Source organism: Watersipora subatra, chromosome 3 (assembly GCF_963576615.1).
Source record: "Watersipora subatra chromosome 3, tzWatSuba1.1, whole genome shotgun sequence".
Lineage (NCBI taxonomy): Eukaryota > Metazoa > Bryozoa > Gymnolaemata > Cheilostomatida > Watersiporidae > Watersipora > Watersipora subatra.
The window spans coordinates 5,676,852-5,701,958 of NC_088710.1; the positions used below are offsets into that span (position 1 = coordinate 5,676,852).

Below are 25,107 nucleotides of genomic sequence, written 5' to 3' on the forward strand. Positions count from 1 at the left end.
ACCAGCTCCCATTGAATGAAAGATAACATATACAATCGGTAAGACTTAAGTGTTGCTTCTTGAAAGAAATGATATCATGCTTGTGGTCTATGAAATGCTTGCGTTAACATCATGTCAGCATAATGTAGACAAGGTAGCCTGCTAGACAGCCCGGCAGCAATTAGAGCTGAGCATGACTCAAGTTATTAATGCTACTAAAAGTCCTCATCATATATGGCGTTGGCATTCTATGTACAGTGAGAGACAGCTTAGGCAGGTGCTTGTGACAGTATGTCTTATTTGAGACAGCTGTACAGTCTAAATATGTCAAATCCTATAGGGATATATTTTCGCAAGACGCATAGTAAGTTGATTAGACAGAGTAGCCTTAAAACTATCAATCACTGTGTTTGCTACAAGAGTTAGTAGTTGCCTTCTTCGTGTGTTTTTGTGTCTTTTCTACATTAATTTGCGATTTCTATTGGTGTCTTAATAATAATTATTATAATAAAAATTATTACAATGATAACACACTAACCTAATAGCAGTTATTATTATATAATAATAATTATTATTAGGTTAATATAATTATAATAGTTATTATTATTGCACTAACCTCCGAAAATAGATAAAGCAATGAAGTAAGCAATCTGTGAGCCAATTATATTTATAGGCTCAAATAAAAAAAAGTCACATTCTAAGCTGCCGTTTATAAAGCATGGACTCCGTAGTAAAAACTTCTAAACTAAAAAATTACATTAATATTTTCTTTTTTATTGCAAAAAGGAACAATGTTCAGCAAAGCTAGCTTTTCTCTAGCGTTGAATAACTCAAGCTGTAATCAGCTAATACAGCAGCAGTGCTGCCAGCCAAGCAAAAGAAACAGAGAGAAGAGGAGAGAGATAGGCAGCACTGGAGGAAACCTGATAGCCAGCTCCACTGCTGTAAGAGTGGCTCTTACCATTTGATTTTCCACCACTCTGATGTCCACCTCCCCCCTGGGCATACCCTCCTCCCTGGGCATACCCTCTTGAGTCATCATAGTTACGACTTGTTCCCTTGCTCCCATTTTTCTCCCAAGAATTCTTGTTGTGGCTCTCCTTGGATCTGTATCGGTCATTGCTTTTGGAGTTGTAACCCTTCCTAGTTTCTTTCGATTTCCTTGAATCCATGTGATGGTTATGGCTTGAATGGATTTTTCCATGTTTGCTAGGGTAAAGCTCTATGGAGTCGACACCATAGATTGATCGACGATAAATTTTTCCCTTCGGTGCTGAAATGATACATCATAATGAGATGATGATCATCATCAATTGACACTCTATTCAATGTCATTACAAAAACTAATTACACAGAGAAAAAGGGATTATTGCTTTTGTTAAAAAAGCATGAAAACAACAAATTTGCAGAACAGGAAACCTGTTTTAATCGGGAATAAGACTTTTAATAACTCAGTGATTGAGTATATTAAGAGTCAAGCTGTTTCTTACATTTTATGATTTTCCTCATTTTATACGACTTTTCTAACATTTACTGAATATATGGATCTTCTAATTCTAGCCAAAGAGCTGACGAATCGTTACCCAACTTCCTTTAATTGAACATTTTACCTCTATTGTTGTGAAAGCTGTAAACTATTTTTGGCTATTATAACATTTTCAACTACTTTACAAGTTAACAAACTGATAACATATGCAATAAATAGCTCGTTAGCTTGCCAGCACTGTTCACTGAAGACTGTTTCAATTTTACACAAAAAACAAAAGTTCTATATAAATATTATCTTAAAATTAAAAGTAGCCAATTTTTCCAGTTTTATGGTATGAACGGATGTACAAAAACTGCTAATACAGCCGCGCTGTTGTCCACCAGGCCTCGTTTCATTGAGCATCGTGCAAATGGCAGAATAGAGGAGACAAATCCAAAAATATCCCACATTCTATTCATCTGATGAAAAAGAAGCTTCTTGATAAATATTGTTGGATACTTATTTATACAATCTCACCTAGTGCATAGGATAATATGAACTTCACAAAAATTTGTAGAATTTTTCCTTTTGGTTGCAGTTATGCGGTGCTTCAAATAGTATTAGCATAAGTTCCACACACTCAACATGGTCAGCGCCATATTGACTAAATACCCATATCTTTTTGTATGGATTTGACTGAGGAAACACTTTGCTACAGGGTAACCATTGACAAAAGGCTAAAAGAAAAGCCTACAGCTATAATTCAATTCTGAGAAATAAAATTTAGCATTTCTTCTCTGTAGAGTCCTTATCTATTAAACTGATAGTCCAGGCTAAGCAAACTACAGAGTTGAAAGCACTAAAATCCCATTGAAATGCATAGAGCGATTTGATAGCAAAACTGATGGACTTTTAAAAAGCTCAAATAGTTGACTAAAAGAAGTCAGATGAGCTCACAGCTAAAATTTCCCTCTATACCAAAAATACAGTCATTTGAAACAAGCTTGCACTTTCACAACTATAGCCCTGGAATGAGAACAACTAAATGAAAGCTTATAAAAAATGTAAGATGTCCTCACCAGAGCATTGAAGTCTAACTTCAACAGCGTGCAGTAAGTGTGTGTTGGCACAAGCTTTGGTAGGGTGCTTGGAGACAGGAAGGACGATGTGGCACTCCTCTCTGTTCACACATTGAGACTGCATATGTTGGCCCAACCCTTGCCATTCCATTAGCCTGTGCTCACTGCAGAAGTCTTGGCCTACTTGTGTGAGCTTGCTGGTCTTGCATGGAGTTCTACAAGCATGCAATACATTGTTTTATCAGAAGGTGTTGTAAAAATCTATAGTATGGCAGTTTTTTCTTCGCCACATTGTTCGTGAGCACAAAATGAGTTTGTTTGCTGTGCTTGAGAGAAGAAAAAGACCAGCAATACAAACCTTTGACACTTTGTGAGTAAATAGCGATGGCAGCGAGTGGCAGCACATTGATGATGAAATACAAAACTATGCGTCAGCGACTGAAACTACAAACGTCACCAGAATAAGCTAGTAATAAAATTAAAGTTCTATAAATAGAATTTGTCTCAACTGCGGCAAAAAAACAGAAATAAGAACTTAATATCATTATCTAAGCTGATACATGTATAGGATGATACTAAATACGTGGGCTATACAGGATTATAAAATATAACTATAATTTGTACTTGAAGCCGTTATTGCAGTATGTCATGAAAAAAGTAAAAACCTTGCTAGACCTCTTGGTAGTAACAAAATCCCTAAATAAGATCAGCTGTAACACATTTGTACAAACACCTTTACAGCCAAACAGCCACCAAGTTTAGTTATATCGCAAATGTTGAAAAGAAGGAAACCAAATAGCTTTTGCCATACGCTATTAGATTTAAAAAGGTCAAACCTAACCTCTTGTATGATTAGACAATAATTTTTAGCTAAATACAATTGTCTCTTTTTATCGTAAACAACCTGTTCAATAGCGTTGTTTTCTTTCAGACAGGAAATAGTGTCAACAAAAGTACAACATAATTTGGCATGAGTATTTTGACACTATTAATGTAGCAACACTTTTCAACACCTGCCAACGCTTGTCAACAAGTATAGATAACTATAAGATAAATTACTATTAGCTAAAACAATTTTTAAATTATTTTTTACATTTTTGTGGCCAACGTTTATGTAACAAACTTGGCTATTCTGATTGAAGTCTGAGATCCTCAGATTGCCTCCTTTTTAAGGCAGTCAAAATAGACAATGGATATGCAATTCACCTAATTGGAAATGCTGTTGGTATGCATGACAAAATGCCCTATACTTGAGATCTCTTGATGACTAACAATAGATACGAAACTATCAAACTCTCTTTGTTATAACATGACTACCTATATACCTATTACCATAAATTGTAGATTGAAGCAGGAGGAATGAGCCTGCATTGGTTCATGCAAAGGAAGTACAAACTGGGTGTGTGATTGTGGCTAATTAATTAGCAAGCAGTAGAGCCGCCCTTAATGACAGAACAGTCGAGTGATGTTTTACTTAATTTAGCAAAGTTCTATACAGGCAATGTTAGTTAAATTAAAGGCACCATGACATTTCTTCCCTTTCTACTTCAGAACATTCTCAAGAATAGGTACAATGAATCGGTACACTGTATGCTTATTAACATGCTGTGTACTGATCTGTAATACAAGTGATTTTAGGAAAAACACCTGTATTACTGTTTTAGGTAGACTATGTTGCTATGAACATACAAAGAGACTTCACCTCTATATTGCTGTACTGTAACTATTTATAGAGACACTTACACATCAGCAGAAGTGTAGTATGCATAGGCATCAAGTGAAACAATCCTTTTGTTGCCAGAGCATCTGATCGTGACTTCCTGTCCGGCACAGAATGTTTTTGTTTCTACTCCAACTATCTCTTTCCTTTTGGTAGCACTGACCTCTTTAATAAGAAATAATAAAATAATAACATAGAATTATTAGCTATATAGAAACTAGTCAAAAATAATGAAATTTACATATGTTGAAGACCATCAAAATGTTGGACTGCATAACTGATAGAATGACTCATAGATAGGGTTGATGCGTTTTGTTATTTTTTTAATTGGATCCTCGCTATTACTGTGATATTCAACTGAAATAAACTAGACCCATTTGTTGGAAGACCAAAATTCTCATTTACGCCACTGATACTCATTATGCAATTAGTTAATAACCATAAATTATATATTAAATTAATCCTCATTTTGTCATGATTTCAAATATGTAAACCAAACATCTGTAAACTTGTACGTATTTGAATGATTGTATAGGCTTAATTTTGAACATTTTTTTAATGGTTGAAGATAACAGTCTGTACGGATATGATCACCCTACATATATTTTTATTTGCTGATTTTAAATCATATAGGCCTACATGCATATAACTTGAAATAAACAGATTTCACACACCTCTACCTGTAAGATTTTATGCTTTTTATAACAGTTAATCTGCATGAATATAGTTCATAAAGTTTTCCCTTTAACTTTTTTCCAAATGCATGAAAAGTTAAAAAAATTTGAAGTCAGCTGGGTACCAAAAAGCCACAAATGCACAGCCCAATGGGGATGTATTGCGCAATAAAAACTCTCATAGATGCATGTACAATAGAAGACAGAATTAACCGAGTTAACAAAATGAATAGACAAACGATAGCCCTAATTTGTAGCAGATAGGTACACATATACAGTGTAAAATAAGCATGTTTACAATTTACCTGAAAAGTAAATAGCATTTATCACTAGAAACGCTGTCCAAACTTTCATAATGCCAATTTTCAACTGCATCTCAGATGCCTTGATGTGATTCTTGGAGTATACTGCAGACTGAAGATGCTGAAGATGGTGCGTATTATTATATCATTCAATATCAGTTGCCATGGTTACAAGCTCTAATGTATTCATCTATTACGTAGACCCATAAGGCTGGACATGTTACACCCAAAGTAAACGGTGAACACCTAAGAATGTTGATAAAATATTTATTGCCTTTCATTGACCTTGGCTAAATTTAGCCAGACAGTGAATAACTATTGAGAAGACTTTAGGGAGTTGTGAATACATAACACTAAGTCTGAACAATAGATGTAGATTCTCAACATTTTTATATTCACTGCTGAGTTGTTGGTGTCTATGCAATGTTCTCTAAACTTTGTTAGAAATAGTTTCTTGACCTCTGTTTTTATTTACCTTTTAAAGTTATTCTCTAAATATTTGAACATGCATCAGTTTCGTTTTACAATTTTTTATAGAAACCTAGCTTGTGGAACCACAATTGAGGCTAATAACTTAAAATGTTCCAAAATATCAAAATGCTCTTGTGAAGTGTATATTTTAAAGGATGCCAAGCGACGACATTACACTATTTATAAAGCTGGGAGTTGTCCCACCATCTATGCATGATAGAATTCAAGACTCAAATATGAATAGCTGTGGTTGATTAAAATATTTACGGTTCAAAACATCACTGAGACAATTCTTTTTAATTGTCAGCTAGCTACTCATACTTCCAGAAAGTTACCTGATCAACATTTTTCATAAAGCTTAGACTGTGCTCATTAGCATTCTTAATATTCAATCTATTTTCAGTATAAATTCATTTACCTCTGTAATCAGTTTACAACCAACCATGTTAAGTTTACAAAAGAATTATTGATGCTAACGCAACACCGACCACCATATGATTTCAACCATAACATGAACTATCTTATGGCAAAACTTAAAAACATAATGTAAACAACTAGTTTGTGAATTTAAATCCAAGTTTTATTTAAGAAAAGCCATGAAACATTGGATTAGTTTAAAAGTTGATGATTCTCTGACTCCTTATACTGGGAAGGTTGCTATAGAAGAGAGGTTTGCGCATTTAGTCTGTTTTACAAAAGCATAATATGTGTGTTTTCTTTAGAATCATTTTAACTATTTGTCAGATGCTTGTCATGAATAGCTTAACTGGTGCATAAGTTTACTCTCTATTGTGTGAGTACAAAATAACTTGATAATTGACTAAACAGCATCAGGTGACCGTGAAACCTAGTAGCACAAGCATGAGCAATTTGCTCTTGAGGAACAGACAAAATGGCTGCCAACACTGGTGAACTAGAGAGTTTAGTGAAAAGCTACATCAAAGCTAGCAAGCCGGCGAGCTTGTCATTTAGAAAGAAGATGAAGACGACACCCGCACATCAAAGATATGAACTCATGAAGATAGGAAGTGGATATGACACCGCTGCATTGGTAGGAGCTTGGATCCACGATCTTGACGGTTTGACATGCATGATGAATGGACTATCTCCAGATCAGAAGTATGAGATACTGCTAAGCAGGAATATGTATAACTCTATTGTTTTAGAGTGCGCAGTTGCAAACAGAGGTACCTATGACACTGAGTACACAGCTAAAGAGGTAGCGAAATATCTAGTAGGGGATCTGTCTAATGAGCAAATATTTGAACTACTAAAAACTTACAACGACTTTAAAAATACACCTTTACACTCTGCAGTTGCAGAGAAGAACATGCAAGCGGTCGTATATCTTTTGAAGCGGTGCACAAAGGAACAACAAAGCATGCTGCTAAAGATGAAAAATGGAAAGGGCCAATCATTACAAAGCCTTTCAGTATCAGCAACAATTGGCACTACCGTAGGTCAATACTCTTTGCAATGGATCTACACTGACAATTCGTAGGGCAATGGAACAAAGCTGAGCTTGCATTTATAGTAGGAGTTCATCTCTACTAGTAGTTGCTGGTAACTAGCTAGATGCAATATTTACTAATTTAAGAAAAATAACACATTTCCTCTTTTTACTAAAATAGTGACAGCAAAAGAAAAACTGCCCTCGTGACTTAGGAACAGTTAGCTTATATACATGTACATAGATACAGGTATATAAGCATAGATAAATAGGTTTATATCGATGCTTATAGCAAACTCGCCCACTGAGCCGAAGAGACAGTAGTCTGCAGAAACAAGGCAGCATAGCCTTACTAAATTACTTGCTACTATCAATGATTTTTTTATTCCATGATAACTTATTATTAGGTAGTAACACATTATACTTCTTATTCATCGTCAACGAGAAATTGTTTCTACTTTGTCTTGCACAACAAAATTGGGTAGACAATTACTGCTTAACAAGTTTTGATGGTAGTCTGATCATTTTGTTGACAAAATTGTTTTGCATAAATCAAAAGCTGTGAGAGTCAACATACATGTAACAAACCTATTGCAGAGCAGATACAAGAAATCACTCAACTGCAAAGAGATAGTTTAGAACAGCAAAGAAAGATTTTGGTTGAGGAGAAGGTGAAATCTGATCTAAAAATGATGCTGGCAGAGCAAGCAGCTCAGCATACACAAGGTGTACTTATTAGAACTAAAGTCTGTAGTCTTTACTATAATAAATCTGTGTTCGTCCATCTCTATGAAGCCACGCTTAGAGCGTCAGAAAAAACTGCTATGCACAAGAGTCGAACCCAGATATTTGCATTCGAAACCAAACACGTTTTGAATGCTTTGTACTTTTGATCGTTCATTACTAAGAATTTTTATTAGTATATCATTAGAAACTAACGTCACAATTGCAGTTTTTTTATTTCTTAGCTGGTTACAAGTCCCCTCAGTGTTTTGGCAATACCTCAAGAACTAATAGTCCAATTGAATTATATTTGGGAAATAAACTGGAAACATTTATCACACAGAAATTCAAATTTTTTGTAATTCTATGTACGCTGAAAGTGTAGAAAAAGAATGCAAAGAACAATTCTGAGTTTACCAGAGTTTGGGATTACATGAAAAAATATATTTCCTAAATATCTTGGCCCCAGGCTTCAAAGTAATAAAAGCTATACAAACATTAACAGTCAATATATTAAGTGTCAATATATTAACAGTCAATATATTAACAGTCAATATATTAACAGCCAATATATTAACAGTCAATATATTAACTCTCAATATTTAACAGTCAATATATTAACAGTCAATATATTAACAGTCAATATAGTAACAGTTAATATATTAACAGTCAATATATTAACAGTCAATATATTAACAGTCAATATATTAACAGTCAATATATTAACAGTTAATATATTAACAGTTAATATATTAACAGTCAAAATATTAACAGTCATTATATTAACAGTCAATATGTTAACAGTCAATATATTAACAGTCAATATATTAACTGTCAATATATTAACAGTCAATATATTAACAGTCAATATATTAACAGTCAATATTTAACAGTCAATATATTAACAGTCATTATATTAACAGTCAATATGTTAACAGTCAATATATATTAACAGTCAATATATTAACAGTCAATATATTAACAGTCAATATAGTAACAGTTAATATATATTAACAGTCAATATATTAACAGTCAATACATTAACAGTCAATATAGTAACAGTTAATATATATTAACAGTCAATATATTAACAGTCAATATATTAACTGTTAATATACTAACAGTTAATACATTAACAGTCAAAATATTAACAGTCATTATATTAACAGTCAATATGTTAACAGTCAATATATTAACAGTCAATATATTAACAGTTAATATATTAACAATCAATATATTACCAGTCAGTATATTAACAGTCAATGACCATTAAATTGTTGTGACTGCCAAACGATGTAACTTGTGAATGGTTTTTGTTAGAAAATGGCTATTATCTAAAGTACGGTGTAAAAACATGAGCACAAATTACTTGCTACTCAAAAGGATGTTTGTAGTTTCAGTTTGAGCTTTGCAGTGATAGACATTAATAACTTTGAAAAGAATTTCAAAGCTTTTTATGACAATTTGTTAATTTCAAGTAAATAACAACCGAAAACTTATAGACAAGTCTAATCCACTTTATTTGGTACTCTTAAAGTTAGCTAAATGGTGTGAAGCAACATAATTATTTTTTCCTATAAAATCTGTGACTTTTGTCCATATATTACAATAACCGTTTTATCATTTAACCAGATATTTGAATTGCAAGATTCATCACACTAATTTTGCAGCTATGAAGAAGATGGAAACCAGGTTAGAAGAAATGGAAAAAAGGCAAAAAAAACTTGATGTGTATTTACGTACTGCTACAGCCACTGATGAGTCTGGAAACCAAGAACACGAATAAAAGCTACAAGTAACATATAAACCGATAAGATAATTCTAAAACACTGATTTAGCATGGCTCAAGGACTTTGCTTGTAACGTTTGTTCAGCAAGAGCTATGAACTGTATTTAAGATTTACATAATTTTTAAGATACATCTACTATTTGCTTAGCTAAGCTTAAATTACTTAACTGATGTACATTGAAGACCTGCGTTGATTTGTACTTTATCAGTCTACTTTGCGTTTCTCATCGTGCTTATAAAGATTCTGTTGGTTAACACACACTCACACACGCACGCACGCACACACACATATTAGAGAGAAAACTTAGACTATGCGATAAAAATTAAAGGAATATAATTTGGTAGTATTTTTATTTTGCACAGATGAGATTGAACTTTGACCCTAAAGCTGCTGTCTACCATTTTTTATTCTCAAGCTGCATTCAGTGCGCGGCAGCTTATTAGTTCCCGTAACATTTTCTCATCTAAACTTACTGTAGCAAGTTTTTTTACTAATTGATTACAAACCTTGCAAACTATTTGACAGTTTTTCTCTATATTAACTAAACTAGTGAATATGAATTGAATATACAAGGGGGAACAGAGAGGTGTCCGGTTTGTTATATTTTTAATTTATGTCCTGCAGTGCCGTATGATTTTGGGTCCCATCATTTACTATTTTGGTTTTATCTATAACACTAGTTGCTAATAATGAGCTATTAGTCAGAACACAGATATATGTGAATCCATCCCTCCAGATTTTGATTGGATAGTAACTTAACCTAGTCATAAACCAATTCACTTCCATGCCGAATGTCATGTAATGTTGCGTGTTGTACGCGTGTTGTATAAAAATTAATAATATGTTGTTATATGTTTAGATATGCACAATAAAATGGAATTATAATTTGTATCGGTTTATTTTTAGTCATGTACCTGGCTAAAAGTGTGTGGGAAATCAAGTTTGTGAAAAGGCATAAGGAACTGAATAAAAAAGGTTGGGAACTCCTGAATTAAAGGTCTGAAAAAATTAACTCAAGTGCAATTCAAAAGACTTTATAAACATTTTTTAAAGTCTTTAGACAACAGAGCATAAAGATTCTTATATTTCTGAACTCGGAAGGATGAGTCTGAGTCCAATTTCAGTCTTATGTTAAGAATTTGTAAGACGACCAGATGTGTAACTGTTTAGAGACTGGCCGTTCACTAGGTTTTTGTAATATACTTCAAATCACAGTCATTGTAAAGGAGTGCAACATAGAAGTAGAGGTCAGCTGACTGTATATTGAAAATAAAGCTGCAGTGCAACATTATAAAGAGAAGATTATGTTTGAACATGTTTAGCGAGGAGTGTCATCCACCATTAATTGGGGCTTGTCAATTGCAGATATCAATTTTTGTTAGGAGATGATTGATAAAGAATGGTAGATTTTCAATGAAACTTGTAAATATTATATAAAATATATTAGAGCTGATCATGATGCTAAAGAGGAATATACTAGCAACTACAAACATGCCGCTCTAAGATGGAAACTTTACTAATACAACTATAATGCCATTACATAATCAATCTAATGTACTGAAGTCTGGATGAAAACATGATAAAGGATATAATACAGCACTTTCATTTAATATGATAGTGTCTGTGAGCGCCCTAAATTGTGAACATAAGTCACTGCTCTGGCTGCACACTAAGATTTCAGTATAATCCATCCTTTCTCAGTCAGGACCAAAAGACTCCACTAGACAGTATAAAAGGGTTTAAGAATGAAGTTGCATTGCAATTAAGTTCTGTACCAATTATAACTACAGCTATTTACAGACTGTTATCAGATTCCGAATGATTAGCAAAATATTTGACATAACCATACCACAATAATTATTTAAAGTTGACTTTCCTGTAAATTTACAAAATAGTGTGCAATTCTTATACCTTACAACTAAATGCAAAGTTCAACTGTAAAGAACCTGCAAAAACACCTCACAGTTAGGCTTTTACTCATCCCTTAACTTTTTGTAGTTTCCGTCAACTCACCTTCTTTTTAGTGAGAACAAAGCAATTATCAATGATATGTTATACTTCTAATGGCTCATATCATATACAAAATATGATATTCATAATACTTAACGTAACATCATCGGCAAAAAGGGAAAGAAGCTATACTAGTGTACAGCAAACATCTTATAACAAGCTATTCTCCGCGCATGAGTCATAATTTGGCTTTTGTATGGTGACACGCCTAAAGCCAGTAGTAAGTTCTACTAGCTTTAATAGTTAACTAGTTTTATGTCAATAAGCCAACACTTAACACTTATCAGCTATCTGATAAGATAACAGTAAAGCTCTCCCAGGTAAACTGCGCAAAACTAGATTAGGCTAAACTCCACCAAACTACTAGTAGCAATGGCTGCCAAAATTGAGGTACTAGAAGAAGAGCTGAAATATTATTGCGCAGGGCCGACATGGAGCGTAGCAACGTTCGGCTTAAGAAACCTTCTTGACTCAACAGATGCAGCTACAAAGTATGAGCTGGTGAGGAGAAAAACAGAACATGATACTGGAGCCACGACAGCCGTCATAGTAGCAGCATATCTGCACGATTTAGAAGGATTGAAGTCAATGCTAGACGGCTTGAGTGTAAAACAGAGGTATAAAATCATGAAGGTCTGTAACTCTCATCACAATTCACCTCTACATGCAGTTTTTTTCCAAAGTTTCTCCTATTCTTTCGACTACACCGCACAGGAAGTAGTGGATTACTTATGGAAAGGCCTATCCAGTGATCAAAAGTTCACCCTGTTGAGATTAAAAAACGATGATGGAAGCACTGTATTGCATTTGACAAATACAAATGAACCAGAAAATCATGTTCTTTATCTGCTTAGAATGTTTACAAAAAAGCAGCGCAAGGCCTTGATAAATATGACAAATAATAACGGAGAAGCAGTAACAACTCAACCAAATCCATTTCCGCAAAGAGATATACTATCAGGTAAGTGTGCATTAAAAAGATATGTTTAGCACTGGTATAGCTGTTATCATGTAATGAACATTAAATTTTGTGACTTACTGATGTTTTCTAGGTCGCTTTAACATATGATTGTTTTCAATTTTATATGCGAGTATAGCTTTCTATTGCCATTGGTACTCATCAACAAAGTGTTTCAATACGTCAGCATATTGTCAGCATATTGTCAGCATATTGTCAGCATATTGTCAGCATATATCAGCATATCTTATCAGCATATTGTCAGCATATTGTCAGCATATATCAGCACCAGCGTATTGTATCAGAGTAATGTATCAGCATTTCGCAACAAAATATCACATCAGAATATTACATCATGGCTGCTGAACTCTGTCCACCATTATGTAGAGTTGAAGCAGAGCTTTATAAGTCATTTGTCTGTAATATGGTGTGTAGTTTACTTCACTCAAATGCAAAAGGTATTGTTTGACAGCCTAACAGTACTAGTCTAGGATGCAAGATCTACAACTGCTAATTTAACTAGGCTTGCAACTGCTCTCCAGGACACTCTGGCCCTATTTAATGTTTAATAAAATTTTGTAGGTAACACGCAAAAGCTTTAGATGAATTCTTTACATCATGTAGACTTGACGTTATAAGAGAGTCTATCGTAGTTCTGGTCAACCACTCTGATTGGTTCAATTTCTCTAATGTGCTGATTGGCCATTCCTCTGTTAATCAGCCAAGTTTGTAGTCGTATACCCTTCACCCAAACAAAAACAAAAGAAAACCAACAAGCATTTTACTTGAGGCTTGAACACTCAAAGAACCGAAATCAAAAGTCTGACAAATAATTATGCAAACATATAAGAAGCCCATGCTGACCTGTCTTGGAAAATATTTTAAGAAATTGAAAAGAAACAGACGAACACATTTAACCTAAAGCAATTGAAAATGTCTCTACTCAATGCTACTCACCTGACTCAATACATTTATTTTAGAGGTTTTCATTTATTTTTAGTCTAGCTTTGGTTTACAGCTTCCTATTACTCACAAGGATGCGTGTGGAGATAATTGTACTAAAACTTTAGTCTTTGAACATTCTGCCAAATATACTTTGTAATAATTTTATTTAAATGAAGATAAGTTAATGCAGAAAAAAAATTAAAGGCAAGAAGGTTGAGACGGGTTAGGTCTTGAGGAGAAATAACGAGTACATGAAAATTAAATGCTGAAGAAAAAGCCGTTCAAGGCAAGAAGGCAGTGAAAACTGCAGCATGTTTTTCGATAATTTCAAGGAAGACCTGAAAGATCTGAGAACAAATTTGACAATAGAAGGCCAAAAGAAATTGAAAATAAAAACTGCTGTGGTGACTCTAAACAGGTTATGTGCCACAACAAGAAGAAAGAGTTTTCGACTGACTGAAATATGGTTTGTTTAAAAATGCATCTGCCTTTGGTAGCCTTAGTCTTAAAAAAGGGTGTACAGTCATTAATATAGTTTTTTTATGTAGAGTGATGAAAACCTTCCTTCAAACGATGTTGGTGATTTAACTTTAGCTCATTAAAAATATTTAAAATTAAAGTTTATACTAAAAAACTTTACGTGCAGTAAGTGACAAAAGGTTGAAAGCATCTTTCATATAATATGAAGGATTGTATGATATCAAATAACTAACATGTGTTTATCATTTTCTCTAGAAAAAGAAATAAGAAACTGCTAAAACTAGAAACCTCAAGTAAATATATATGTAGTGTAGTTTGAAATGATCAACACTTTATTTAGAAAAAGTTTATTTAGAAAGAGTTTTATTACAATATGTTCGCAATTCTTAAAAAAAACTAACTTTCATAGTTTTTGGTTAATACTAAAACTTACTGTAGATCTGCCTCATTTTAGTACTAGACAAAACCATTCCACACATTCAATAACTTGATTCTCTCACGCCAAGAGTTTCTTTTACAACAAAGAGTTGAATCTATTACATAAGAAATGTGGTTTGCAGTTCCGTGCACAGTGAGAGATCATCTTCAGAAATTACTACATCCATAATTATTCCTTGACATAGTAAGTTGATTGAGAGACATGGTAGTAGTGTGCGTCTTTGAGTCTGAAGTTTTTCCTGATGCTTTGGACAGATGAACGGACAGACAGATGGACACTGGTCTTATTATAATAAAGATTGTAGGCAGGAGATGCTTTTAATCAATAATAAAGCAACTTTTGTTTTTCAAAAATTTAAAGTTTCAAGTGGAAAGTCTTAAAATAAATAGCTATAGAATTCATGCGAAACATGCAAAAATGTTCTAAGTTTTTGTAAAGAAAAGTTACTACTGTCAGTTTCTCCTGACAGGTAACATCTTGTGTCAGAGTATTTTTGCAAATCTAATAGCTTCCCTTACGTGTTGCTTTATCATTTGTGTTGATTTTATGGACAAGCAATAAATTAGTCTGAATAAAAATTGGCTACTGATTTTTGCTCCTCATGCTAAAGATTTTATCATTGGCTCAGAGGAAATGGTGAACTCAAGTTTTATGCAAAGCAAAATGATGAGCCCAAGTATGGCGTAGAGCAGCATGAGGAACTTAAGTTTCTAAAAAATGTGCTAATAGCCAATAGCCTACCAGTTTCAAAACTCTTAATTCAAGTAGTTTTCTCATCAAAAAGTAATCATTCATCTTTTATACCAGCAGTATTAGTAAAAAAATATAGGAGAGAGCTGTAGGAATATACATGTACATGTATTAATAATGTCAAAATTTTGTTTGGTGACAACCCAGCAAAATATGCCTGACCAGGCTACAGATTTAATTTAAGATACTTTTCTAAATCTGGATTAGCTATGATGGATGTTTTACGTACGTAATCAAGCGATGAGAGTTTTAAATTTTGGAAGGGTCTTTCTTTGTAACATTCAATTCCAGAGCTAAAACAGCATTTCCAGAATAGTTTACACATTTTTGATTGTAGATGCGCTGTCAGAATGGCTAGCGCACTTTGTATTGCAAAACTAATAGTTACGATGTGCTGAAAGCAATGAGCCAAACAAGCCATAAGCAGAAAGTTAAACTTTCTGTGAGTAATGACAGAGATGCAAGTAGTGAGACTTTCTAGACTTGACAGTATCAAGGATACTATGTACCATAAAGTAAACTCAAATATGAATAGATTTAAGTTTAACGAGAGCTATATGCTTTATATTACATAGTCACGTATATATAAATATGTTTATGTTGCAGATAGTAACAGCAAAAAGAAACACAAAAAAGAAGAAGAAATAACAGATATGGCAAAAGCAGAGAAAATAAAAGAAAGAGAAGAAATGAAGGAAGAGAAAGAAAAAAAAGAAAGACAAAAAGTGGAACAAAGAAAAGCGAATAAAGAGAAGATAGAAAGGAGAAAAAATGAAAGGGAAAAACAAGGTACATGGTAAAAGTGATGAAAAGTAAAGGAAAAGGGAATGGGGTAGGGAGGAGAGAGTAGAAAAAAAAGCAAAACAATCAAATTTAAGTTAAAAATAGTGAAAATGAGCTGACGAAGGAAGTGAAAAAGCAGAGAAAATTAGAAAAGAGCACAAGTTAGAGAGGGAAAGGGAAATGATTAAATAAGTGGGTAGCCAACAAGAATATGTGGTCATAAGATAATTGAAAAGTTGAAAAGTGGTGGAGAGGTTGTAGAGTAAGGAATATCAGTAGGAAATAACAGAGATTAAAGAAGGAATTAGGGAGAAGTAAAGGATCAGATGTCCAGCTGGTAGCGAAACACAATATAGTCAAAATAGAAGAATTAATATTAAGAAACTGTTAAAACTTGAGAGACTTGAAAGAAATTTGCTCCAGGTCGATGATAACAACAATGTCTCTTCACAGCGTTGAGGAAGACGCAAGATAAATTGGAAAAGCTAAATAAGCAAACAGAGAAGCAGCAGCAAGAACTTTCACTTCTAAAAAGAGAAAGTCAGGTGCAACAGAAAGAGATTAAGATACAGCAGAAGGAAATAGATGAGCTGAGAGCCATTTTAGCAGTTCAGTCAGACCAGCATAAACAGGGTATGCATGTTACTCGCTCTCTAGAAATTATATCTGGAAATGGTGCTTAGCTATTAATATACATTTTAATTCTATGGAAATCAGAAATAGCTGTTCAGTAGAATATTATAATATTGGTTTGTGGAACATCAGTATAACACAACATGTCTATTAAAGTCAACTGTCAATGGGATGTGCTGTAGTTAGAAACTGGTTTGATGTTGTGAAGATCCTTAAATGCTCCGTAACATGAAAAGAGTGAGTATGGAATATATCTTGGAACTCTGACAGTAGCGCTATTGTTCACAATCTTGTTCAGAGTGATTGAAAACTGTTTTTAAGTTTAAAAATCTGTGCATGATTTTTGCCAATAATGACGAAAGAGAGTCTACATAAACAAAAGGCTCTATAGTGCAGCCTAAACTTATTGTTTTGTAACAAAAAAGCTTCAGCAAAAAAACGAAACTTGGCTTGATTTAAAAAAAAATCTCAATTTATTGACAAATCTTCCACTTTCCACTGTACAATAGATTAATGAGCTATTCTATGTTTTTGTGTGAGCTAAAACACCAGTCATACATTTTTGTTTAATAAACTTTTAGAAAAGTTTTGTAGATTGTAAGCTATTAGAAAATATTGATTCTAAACCAATTTTTGCAGTTTGTGAAAAAAAGCTAAAATATCTTATATATGACTATGTATTGTTTTAGAAAACTTTCAATATTAACAGTCATTACAGGATATAATGATGGAATTCAACTAACATTTCAAATGAGCTGGTGTAAAGAATCCTTGTCAATGACTAAGGATTTAAAATTATCTTTTATTCTGTATTTTTTAAATTCAATGAGTATACTGCTATAATATTAGCTCTAAAAATTAAAGCATATGTAATTTTGTTTAAAGATGTTTCAACTTGATGGTAATTTTAATAAGCGCATTGCTTCTTGTAGTTCCTATTATATTTTTTGCTAGACAACCAAACTACTGCTTAATAATTGATAAAAGATAAACTTCAAACTAATTGGTCAATATAATTTAATGCAAATTCATTGCAAGCAGTCTAAAGGTGAATGACCTCAAACTTATACTATTCGTATTAGTGTGACTTTAGCCATTTGTAAATAAATATAGAGTGTCATATGAATGCTGCTCGTATACTCCTGGTTATCTTATTCTTACAGCTCTACAAGAGATGGAAGAGAAATTACAAAGGCTGGAGATATGCTTACGAAATCCAGTAAGCATTACTGCAACTGGGACTTTGAACTCAAGATTTTCTGAGATAGAAAACAACTACAAATAAATTTAATGGCTCAAGTGTTACCGAAAGGTATAGGTTTGACATCACATGCTTCAACTTTTAAAAGTTTAGTTTTTAACAGACGGTGGCAAACAAACTTTGCATGTTTGAAAAGTAAATAGTAGGTTTCAATATTTATCTCACAGCTTTACAATTCTTCCATTCTAACAGTGTTGCGGTCATAACTAGAGAATCATAACTTTGCATTGATATGTACTCACTAATGCCCAGATCTAAAATTCAGTTTCAATTGCAGTAAATACTTGTCAAGATATCCATGTGTTTGCACTGGCAGTGCAGTGGCAGTAGTAAACATGTCATTGCTGTGCAGTATTATAGCATTAGACACTCTTACTACTCAGTACACGGTATACATAGTGTACAGTGCAACTATTTGCCAATGCGAAGTAATTGAAAATACTGCAGTGGCGGTTTTACCTAATGCACGGTGTGAAGCATTAGATGCAGTTTGAGTGTTGCTTGTGTACATTTCACAGTGCTAGATGCAGTAGAGACTTCCATTACCCTACGCATACATGTACATGTATGCGTAGCAAAATGCATTAATTAATCCATTAATGATTGCTATCAATGCTATCAATGCTTTCTATTTCCTCTCATCGCCATCAGCTTAATCAACCACTGGAATAGACCCGATGCTTCAAAACTGACCAATTGAAACATACATAGAGCATGTACAGAGCATGTACAGAGCATAACAGAACATAAACAGAATAAGCACAGGCTTCATTTCTAGATTGCTGGAAGAAAAATAACCAACAACAACTGTTAAATGATTAACAGTTTGTTTTTAGCAATATTTGTAAATCTGATGACAGAATGAATGTTAACATTATAGTTCCTTTACACTTTCAGTGACTCATTTGCCAAACACTTTGATGATTGAATAAAAGAAAAAAGTTTGCAAGAAAACAAGACATAAGTAAAGCCCGCCAAATGACACGGTATTTTCTATTTCCCGAATAAATCCTCCTGAAAAATCATTTGTTAGCTTAGGTTTTGACATACCCATTAAATTAAAAAGTTTTCTTATGTTATTTTTATAGAAGATTATAGCTATTATTGCAGTCATTGTATTTTTTAGTACAATAATGTTTAGAACAGTGTTATTTTATGATTTTCAAAAACTGGATGAATAAAGAAAAGTTATAAAAACCAATAACAATGACTTTGGTAAGATTATATTAGTAGTGTGAATGGCTGTTCTGCTGGATGTATGAACCTTTGCGTAAAAAAATAATGCCCTTTTAAACAGAACATGAGAAGACAAGTTCTTACTTTTAAGCATTAATCTAATAATACAGGCCTTTCCCATTTGTATGACAGATAGCGTTTTTACTATTTGTGTTACCTACAACAAGACTCTAAGTAACAATCAGCATTGTTTTGAAAAAAAAATTTGGTGATGTGACGGAAGGCACAAAGCATATACGTGTACAGTTAAAAAGGAATTGACCAAAATGTGGAACTGCGTAGTGTTTACATAGACTGAAACAGAGGCAAACTGGCACACATACGCACATATGCACACACATATGCACACATGCACACTCACACATGCACGCACACACACATGAACACACGTGCTTGCATACACACATGTGCATGCACACACATGTGCACGCATACACACACAAACAGGTGTGTGCACACACAGGCACACATATGCATGCACGCTCACGTGCACACCCACATGCATGCACATACAGACACGCAGAATACAGCATGCGCTCACACACTTGTGTACATGCACTCATGCACTTGTGTATATGCAATCCCGCACTTGTGTACAAGCACACATGCACTTGTGTACATGCACTTGTGTACATGCACTCACGCACTTGTGTACATACACTCACGCACTTGTGTACACACACTCATGCACTTGTGTGTATGCACTCATACACTTGTGTACAAGCACACAAAACAACAAAAGCAACTTTATTAAAATAGATTAGCTCTTCTCTGATAGAGTTATGAAGCATCATTCAACTGCAAGTCTATTGTTAGAGAGCAGCGAGAAATACTCATCTCAAGTAGATACATTAAGAACCAAGCATATATACTACCACCTAACATGATGATGTAACTGCTATCATGCCTCACGGAGAGGGCATGGCGCAGCTGGAGACAGGCAGAAATGGTTAAGTGGTAAATTCATAAATGTGATATTTTGTGCTGAGTAAAAGCCAAATCAAATAGAACTTTTCACGCTATAGTTTAACCACTCAAGTTCAATCTGATAGACATGAAAGCCAGTTCTATGTGCCGTAACATGCAAACTATGGGATCAGTACATATACAAAAAATTAAACTGCACAAGCTTAATCCGTCTAATGAAAATACTTTTCGCAAAACGAGCGAGAAAATTGCTTGTCGTGTTAACCTTGCAAGAAAATACTTGGAAAATGTTCAAAGCCAAAACCTTGGTAGCATGCAGCCTTTGTGTAATTTTGCATCTATGTGTGCAGGTAATTTTATGCTGGCTCCATTCAAATAACCTTACGTATTGACATATTTAGAGTTGTGTTCTCTTTTCTTTGTGTTAAACTCCATCTTTAGTGGGTGATGAAAACTGGAGAGACTTGCCCCATTTGCTTGACTTGACTTGAGCAAGTTTTACCAATTTCAGTGGAGAGACTTTCTCTCCTGAAATGCTACGAAATTTTTTGGAAAACAGTGACAAAGTATTGTTAAAAGCCAGTATTCATCAGTTTCATGCTTCAACGAGGGGAAAAATGTTGAGATTAGTTTATGCCTTTATGTATGCAGAGAGGGTTGGTATATCATGATACAGGTTTAGCTACTTAATACTTAAAATCTTCCATCCTAGACTCAACCTATGTTTTTATTTTAACTCACAAGAACAATATTTTAGTAGTTTGTGAACAGTGATGTAATCAGAGTTACTGCAGTATTATGGGAAAGCATGCTGTAGCAAAATCTTTTGAAAATCTGATTGGGAACCGCTTTAGAAAGTTTTTTTGTAGTAAGAACTTGCTATAATAGAGCTTTTTTTATACCTAAACTCAGGCTACTGTGTTGTAAGTGATCAGATCAGAAGTCAATATAATTATGTGTAGTTGTCTTCGCATTAATAAGACGTTATCCTATGTTACTAGGACAGTAAACTAGTCTACTGGCGCTTATAGATACACAGTTCAAAGTGTAAGGTAGGGAAGTGGAAGCTATGCAAATAATATTTAATGTACATGCATGTATCAGTGAGTGTCTCGTGACAATAATAAAATCCTCTGATTTTTCTCTACCTGAATCTAGTTTGTAAAAGTTTTCACAATTTTGAAAGCTACGCCACATTTTCTGCTCAGATAAAAACTGTTGTGTGCCTATACACAACCTTAAATTTGCATTTCTGTAGAAATGTCTATAGAGTGTTACAAAAAGTGATTTTGTAACTTTCTAGAATTGAACAGTAGCTGCTTCTTCTAAACACTTAGAGCAATTGCTTTGAAGGAAAGCCTTTTTAGAAATAACCTTTTAGAATTCAAAATCATCACTAAATGCCATATCTTTTATACAAAATAAATACTACTAAAAATGCAAACTTCGTTTTGCTTTTTGATAGTTTATCTGTATTTTCAAACAAATCAACATTTGATCCAACTGCTATTCTGTCGTACAGTATAGTGTCATACTAGCAAGTAGAAACGGATATAACTGGTTCAGCATCTTAGACTAGCATAAAGCTGCTAGCAGTCATAAACTTTCAACGCTCGGTGAATTTTTGAGTTTTTATTACAATGTCTAAAGATCAGCTCTGCAACAAAAACAGCCTATTGCCACTTTTTATAAAGGCATGATAGCCACATGCAGTGCAAACAGAAAACTTCAGTCGTACTCTAGGTAAAGAGAACCTACTGTATGGAGCCAGAAACAGCTAATGAAAAAAGAGCTACACATTTCTGAATAAATATATAAATTGCTGCTGAAACCAAAATTTCAAAAAAAGTTCTCTAAAACATGGCTTCTGGTAACATTTTTAATGTACATACTATATGCAGTAGGAGAGAACCAATTCCACTCAAATGAGAATTTCCTTTCAATTTTGTTGGAAAGCTGGCAATCTTTCAAAGCTGTACATAGACAGTTAGATAGTTGCTGAGCTACCGCTATGATATGAATATAGCATTATTATAGCTAACTTTTCATCACTGGATAAAAAGCGGATATTTTCCAATATACATGTAGGCTATACTGTATTTCAATCGGATGACATTTCTGCTATTTTTAAAAAGCAAGCCTAATCTGCTATTTAGGCTGGCTATTTCTGCGCTTCAGCTTTATCTGCACTAATTATATGCCTCATTATGCTAGAGGTCTTCAGTTTAGTGTTTGACACCGTAGAGGATTTTTACTTGTAAACCTTTACTGTACTACCGCATTGTTGCAAAAGTATAAGGTAAGTTTTCTTTATGGTTTTGATTGCACATACTGTAGTTTTATACTTTTTCTATTAAAGCTACACAGATATACTAAAAATTATTTTCTCTGTAATTTTCAACTGCATCCATTTTTGAGTGCTGCAGGAAAAGTTCTATGTTATTTATTTATCAATGTTTGTCATGACAGTTTTAGTTTAGTTTCCTTATAACAGACAAGAAGTAGCAAAACTTAGCGTTTAAACATGATCAGTAGTCATCAAACATGAAGTCTGGTCATCAGAACTTCACACACTCAGGTTTGTGTTGATGAACACAAAATTGAGGTACAGTGCATCTCTGCCATACGACATTAATTCGTTCCGGTGTTGGCATCAAAGGTATAGCAGGGTATAAAAATCTAGAGTAATTGTTTAATGCGAACACTAATCGTTGAAAAACATAAGTTTTATATATGCACTGTACTTATTAAAAATTAGTGACAAAATGATATATCAATCTTAATAACTATAGCTAACTTATAGTTTTAATCTATTAACTTTAGCTTTGTTACAAGGAAACCCTTGTCTTCTTCCTTTAACATCATTATATCAAAATTAGGACCTTTGATTAATGAATTAACAAAACCAATTAATGTGTGGTTACATCATATGCGTGTAACAAGTTGAGGTTCATAGTAAATTTAAATGTATATATATATATGTATATACATATATATATGTACATGTATATATATATACACATATAATATATATGTATATATATATATACACATATACACATATAATATATATATATGTGTATATGTATATATATATGTGTGTGTGTATATATATATATATATATGTGTGTGTGTATATGTATATATATGTGTATATATATATATATATTACTTTGAGTAAGCTTCCCACACAGTGCTCGATATTATAAAATAGAACCTGTTAAACAGAAATGAAAGTTTAAAAGTTATGGTTAAAACCCTTTTGTTACTATTTAGTTTCATGATCAGAAGAAGCACTTATCAGATGATTTGTATACATATATATAACAAAAACCTTTCATTTCTGTATATGTATGTATATATATAAATCGCAATGTTTGTTTCTATTCTGTCTGTTTGTTCGCATGCCCAGTTATAGCTATAGAGTTTTGGGTATACAAAATTTGCTTTGTCCTGAATTTGAACTCAGAACCTCCAGCTCTGTAGATATGTATCTATACAATACATTACGCTGTCTAGCTAGTTATACTTTGAAATAATTGTGCACCTACCTATTACACCTGCAAATCTTTTATGACTTTATGCTTTACACTCCAGCTAGGGTTATGCATTTAACCATACAAAAAATGTCGTCCCCTATGTGAAGAAAAATGCACAAACTCATATTGCCAAAAAAACTGTTGCAAACAGTAAAGAGCTGCAAAAAGCACTGCAGCCAGTATAATATAAATTGCATAGAAATAAACGCAGTACACAGAAATAAACGCAGTACACAGAAATGAACAAACATTTTCATTTAAAAGTGAGAATGAGAAAGGTATATGATGATTAAAATTGTACTTTCTGTGCCAAAATTTTTTAATTGAAGCCAAACATCTAGCTAGTATTATATTACACGTAAATGCTAAAATGCTCAATGAACTTTTAATTTAACTCATTTTTTAACTAACTTTCATTTCACTTATGCATTATCGAGCATTTACAAAGTACGGAGAATGCTGAGCCAAAAAAGAAAGCGAGCATCACATCTCTTTAATGCGTTGTGGGAGGGATTTCAACACATAGCATATTGGCATCTCTATTATTCTGATGTATTCAGCAAACCAACTGCCACATTTGAAAATCTGTAAAAAATTTTTGTGTTGCTATCAAATGGCAAAAACAATGTCATATGAGGGAGGAAAAACATCGTGTTCCACATCGAGAGAGACTAAAACCCCGTGAAACGGGAACATCGTCACTTGCGGACGCACTGCACTAGTTTTACAGAAAAATTGGTTGAATTATAGACTGCTAATTAATTTTTTATCACCAATAGACACCATCAGGGTTTATCAAACTCAAAAAAGACACATTGTCTTTTGTTACAGGAGAAGCCACAACAAGTGCTGTCAAGTACTTGTAATGCTTGTTAAATAGTCAAATGTTCATGCTAAAAGAATTTGGTATATAATAAGTATCAAATCAAATTAATTTCACTTTTAAATTTTAAAAATTGAAACACTTCAAATAAATTTTTTTGCCTACTCGCAATTTATTTATTTATTATTGAATATTAGCTATACTAGTATTTTTTGCAGCAAACAAAATTAAAAAGCTTTCTTGAATAAGCAACCCTAAAATTTATGAGGTGATCATTTAGTTTGATATTGATGATTACGCGGGAGTCTCTAGATGTGTTAGGAAACTGATAGACTGCTATATAAGTCTCTACATGTGTTAGGAAACTGATAGACTGCAATATAAGTCTCTAGATGTTTTAAGGAACTGATAGACTGCTATATAAGTCTCTAGATGTGTTAGGGAACTGATAGACTGCTATATAAGTCTCTAGATGTGTTAGGTAACTGCTAGACTGTTATATAAGTCTCTAGAGGTGTTTGGGAACTGATAGAATGCTATATAAGTCTCTAGATGTGTTAGGGAACTGATAGACCACTTCCACAATAGCTCAAAGTGATAAAGGGATAGATTGCTATTTTTGTCCCTAACATTGTTTTCATGTGGTTATGGCAAAGAAAAGATATTA

At 33.4% G+C, this 25,107-nt stretch overlaps 2 protein-coding genes across 2 annotated transcripts in view; one reads left to right on the forward strand and one right to left on the reverse strand.

Moving 5' to 3' along the window:
- Positions 1 to 621: 621 nt before the first annotated feature.
- Positions 622 to 5,333, reverse strand: LOC137392172 (uncharacterized). The gene is made up of 4 exons (XM_068078808.1): positions 5,226 to 5,333; positions 4,270 to 4,411; positions 2,527 to 2,741; positions 622 to 1,252 (listed from the first exon to the last, which is right to left on the reverse strand). The coding sequence occupies exons 1-4, from the start codon at positions 5,293 to 5,295 to the stop codon at positions 825 to 827; spliced, it is 855 nt and encodes a 284-aa protein (XP_067934909.1). The 5' UTR covers positions 5,296 to 5,333; the 3' UTR covers positions 622 to 824.
- Positions 5,334 to 12,038: 6,705 nt separating this feature from the next.
- The window catches only part of LOC137390281 (titin homolog), a 35,332-nt gene continuing 22,263 nt past the window's right edge, over positions 12,039 to 25,107 (forward strand). Inside the window, exons 1-5 of the mRNA XM_068076615.1 lie at positions 12,039 to 12,627; positions 15,845 to 16,027; positions 16,475 to 16,654; positions 17,818 to 17,873; positions 24,449 to 24,473. Coding sequence (XP_067932716.1) covers positions 12,039 to 12,627; positions 15,845 to 16,027; positions 16,475 to 16,654; positions 17,818 to 17,873; positions 24,449 to 24,473 — 1,033 coding nt within the window. The remainder of the gene's footprint in view (positions 12,628 to 15,844; positions 16,028 to 16,474; positions 16,655 to 17,817; positions 17,874 to 24,448; positions 24,474 to 25,107) is intronic.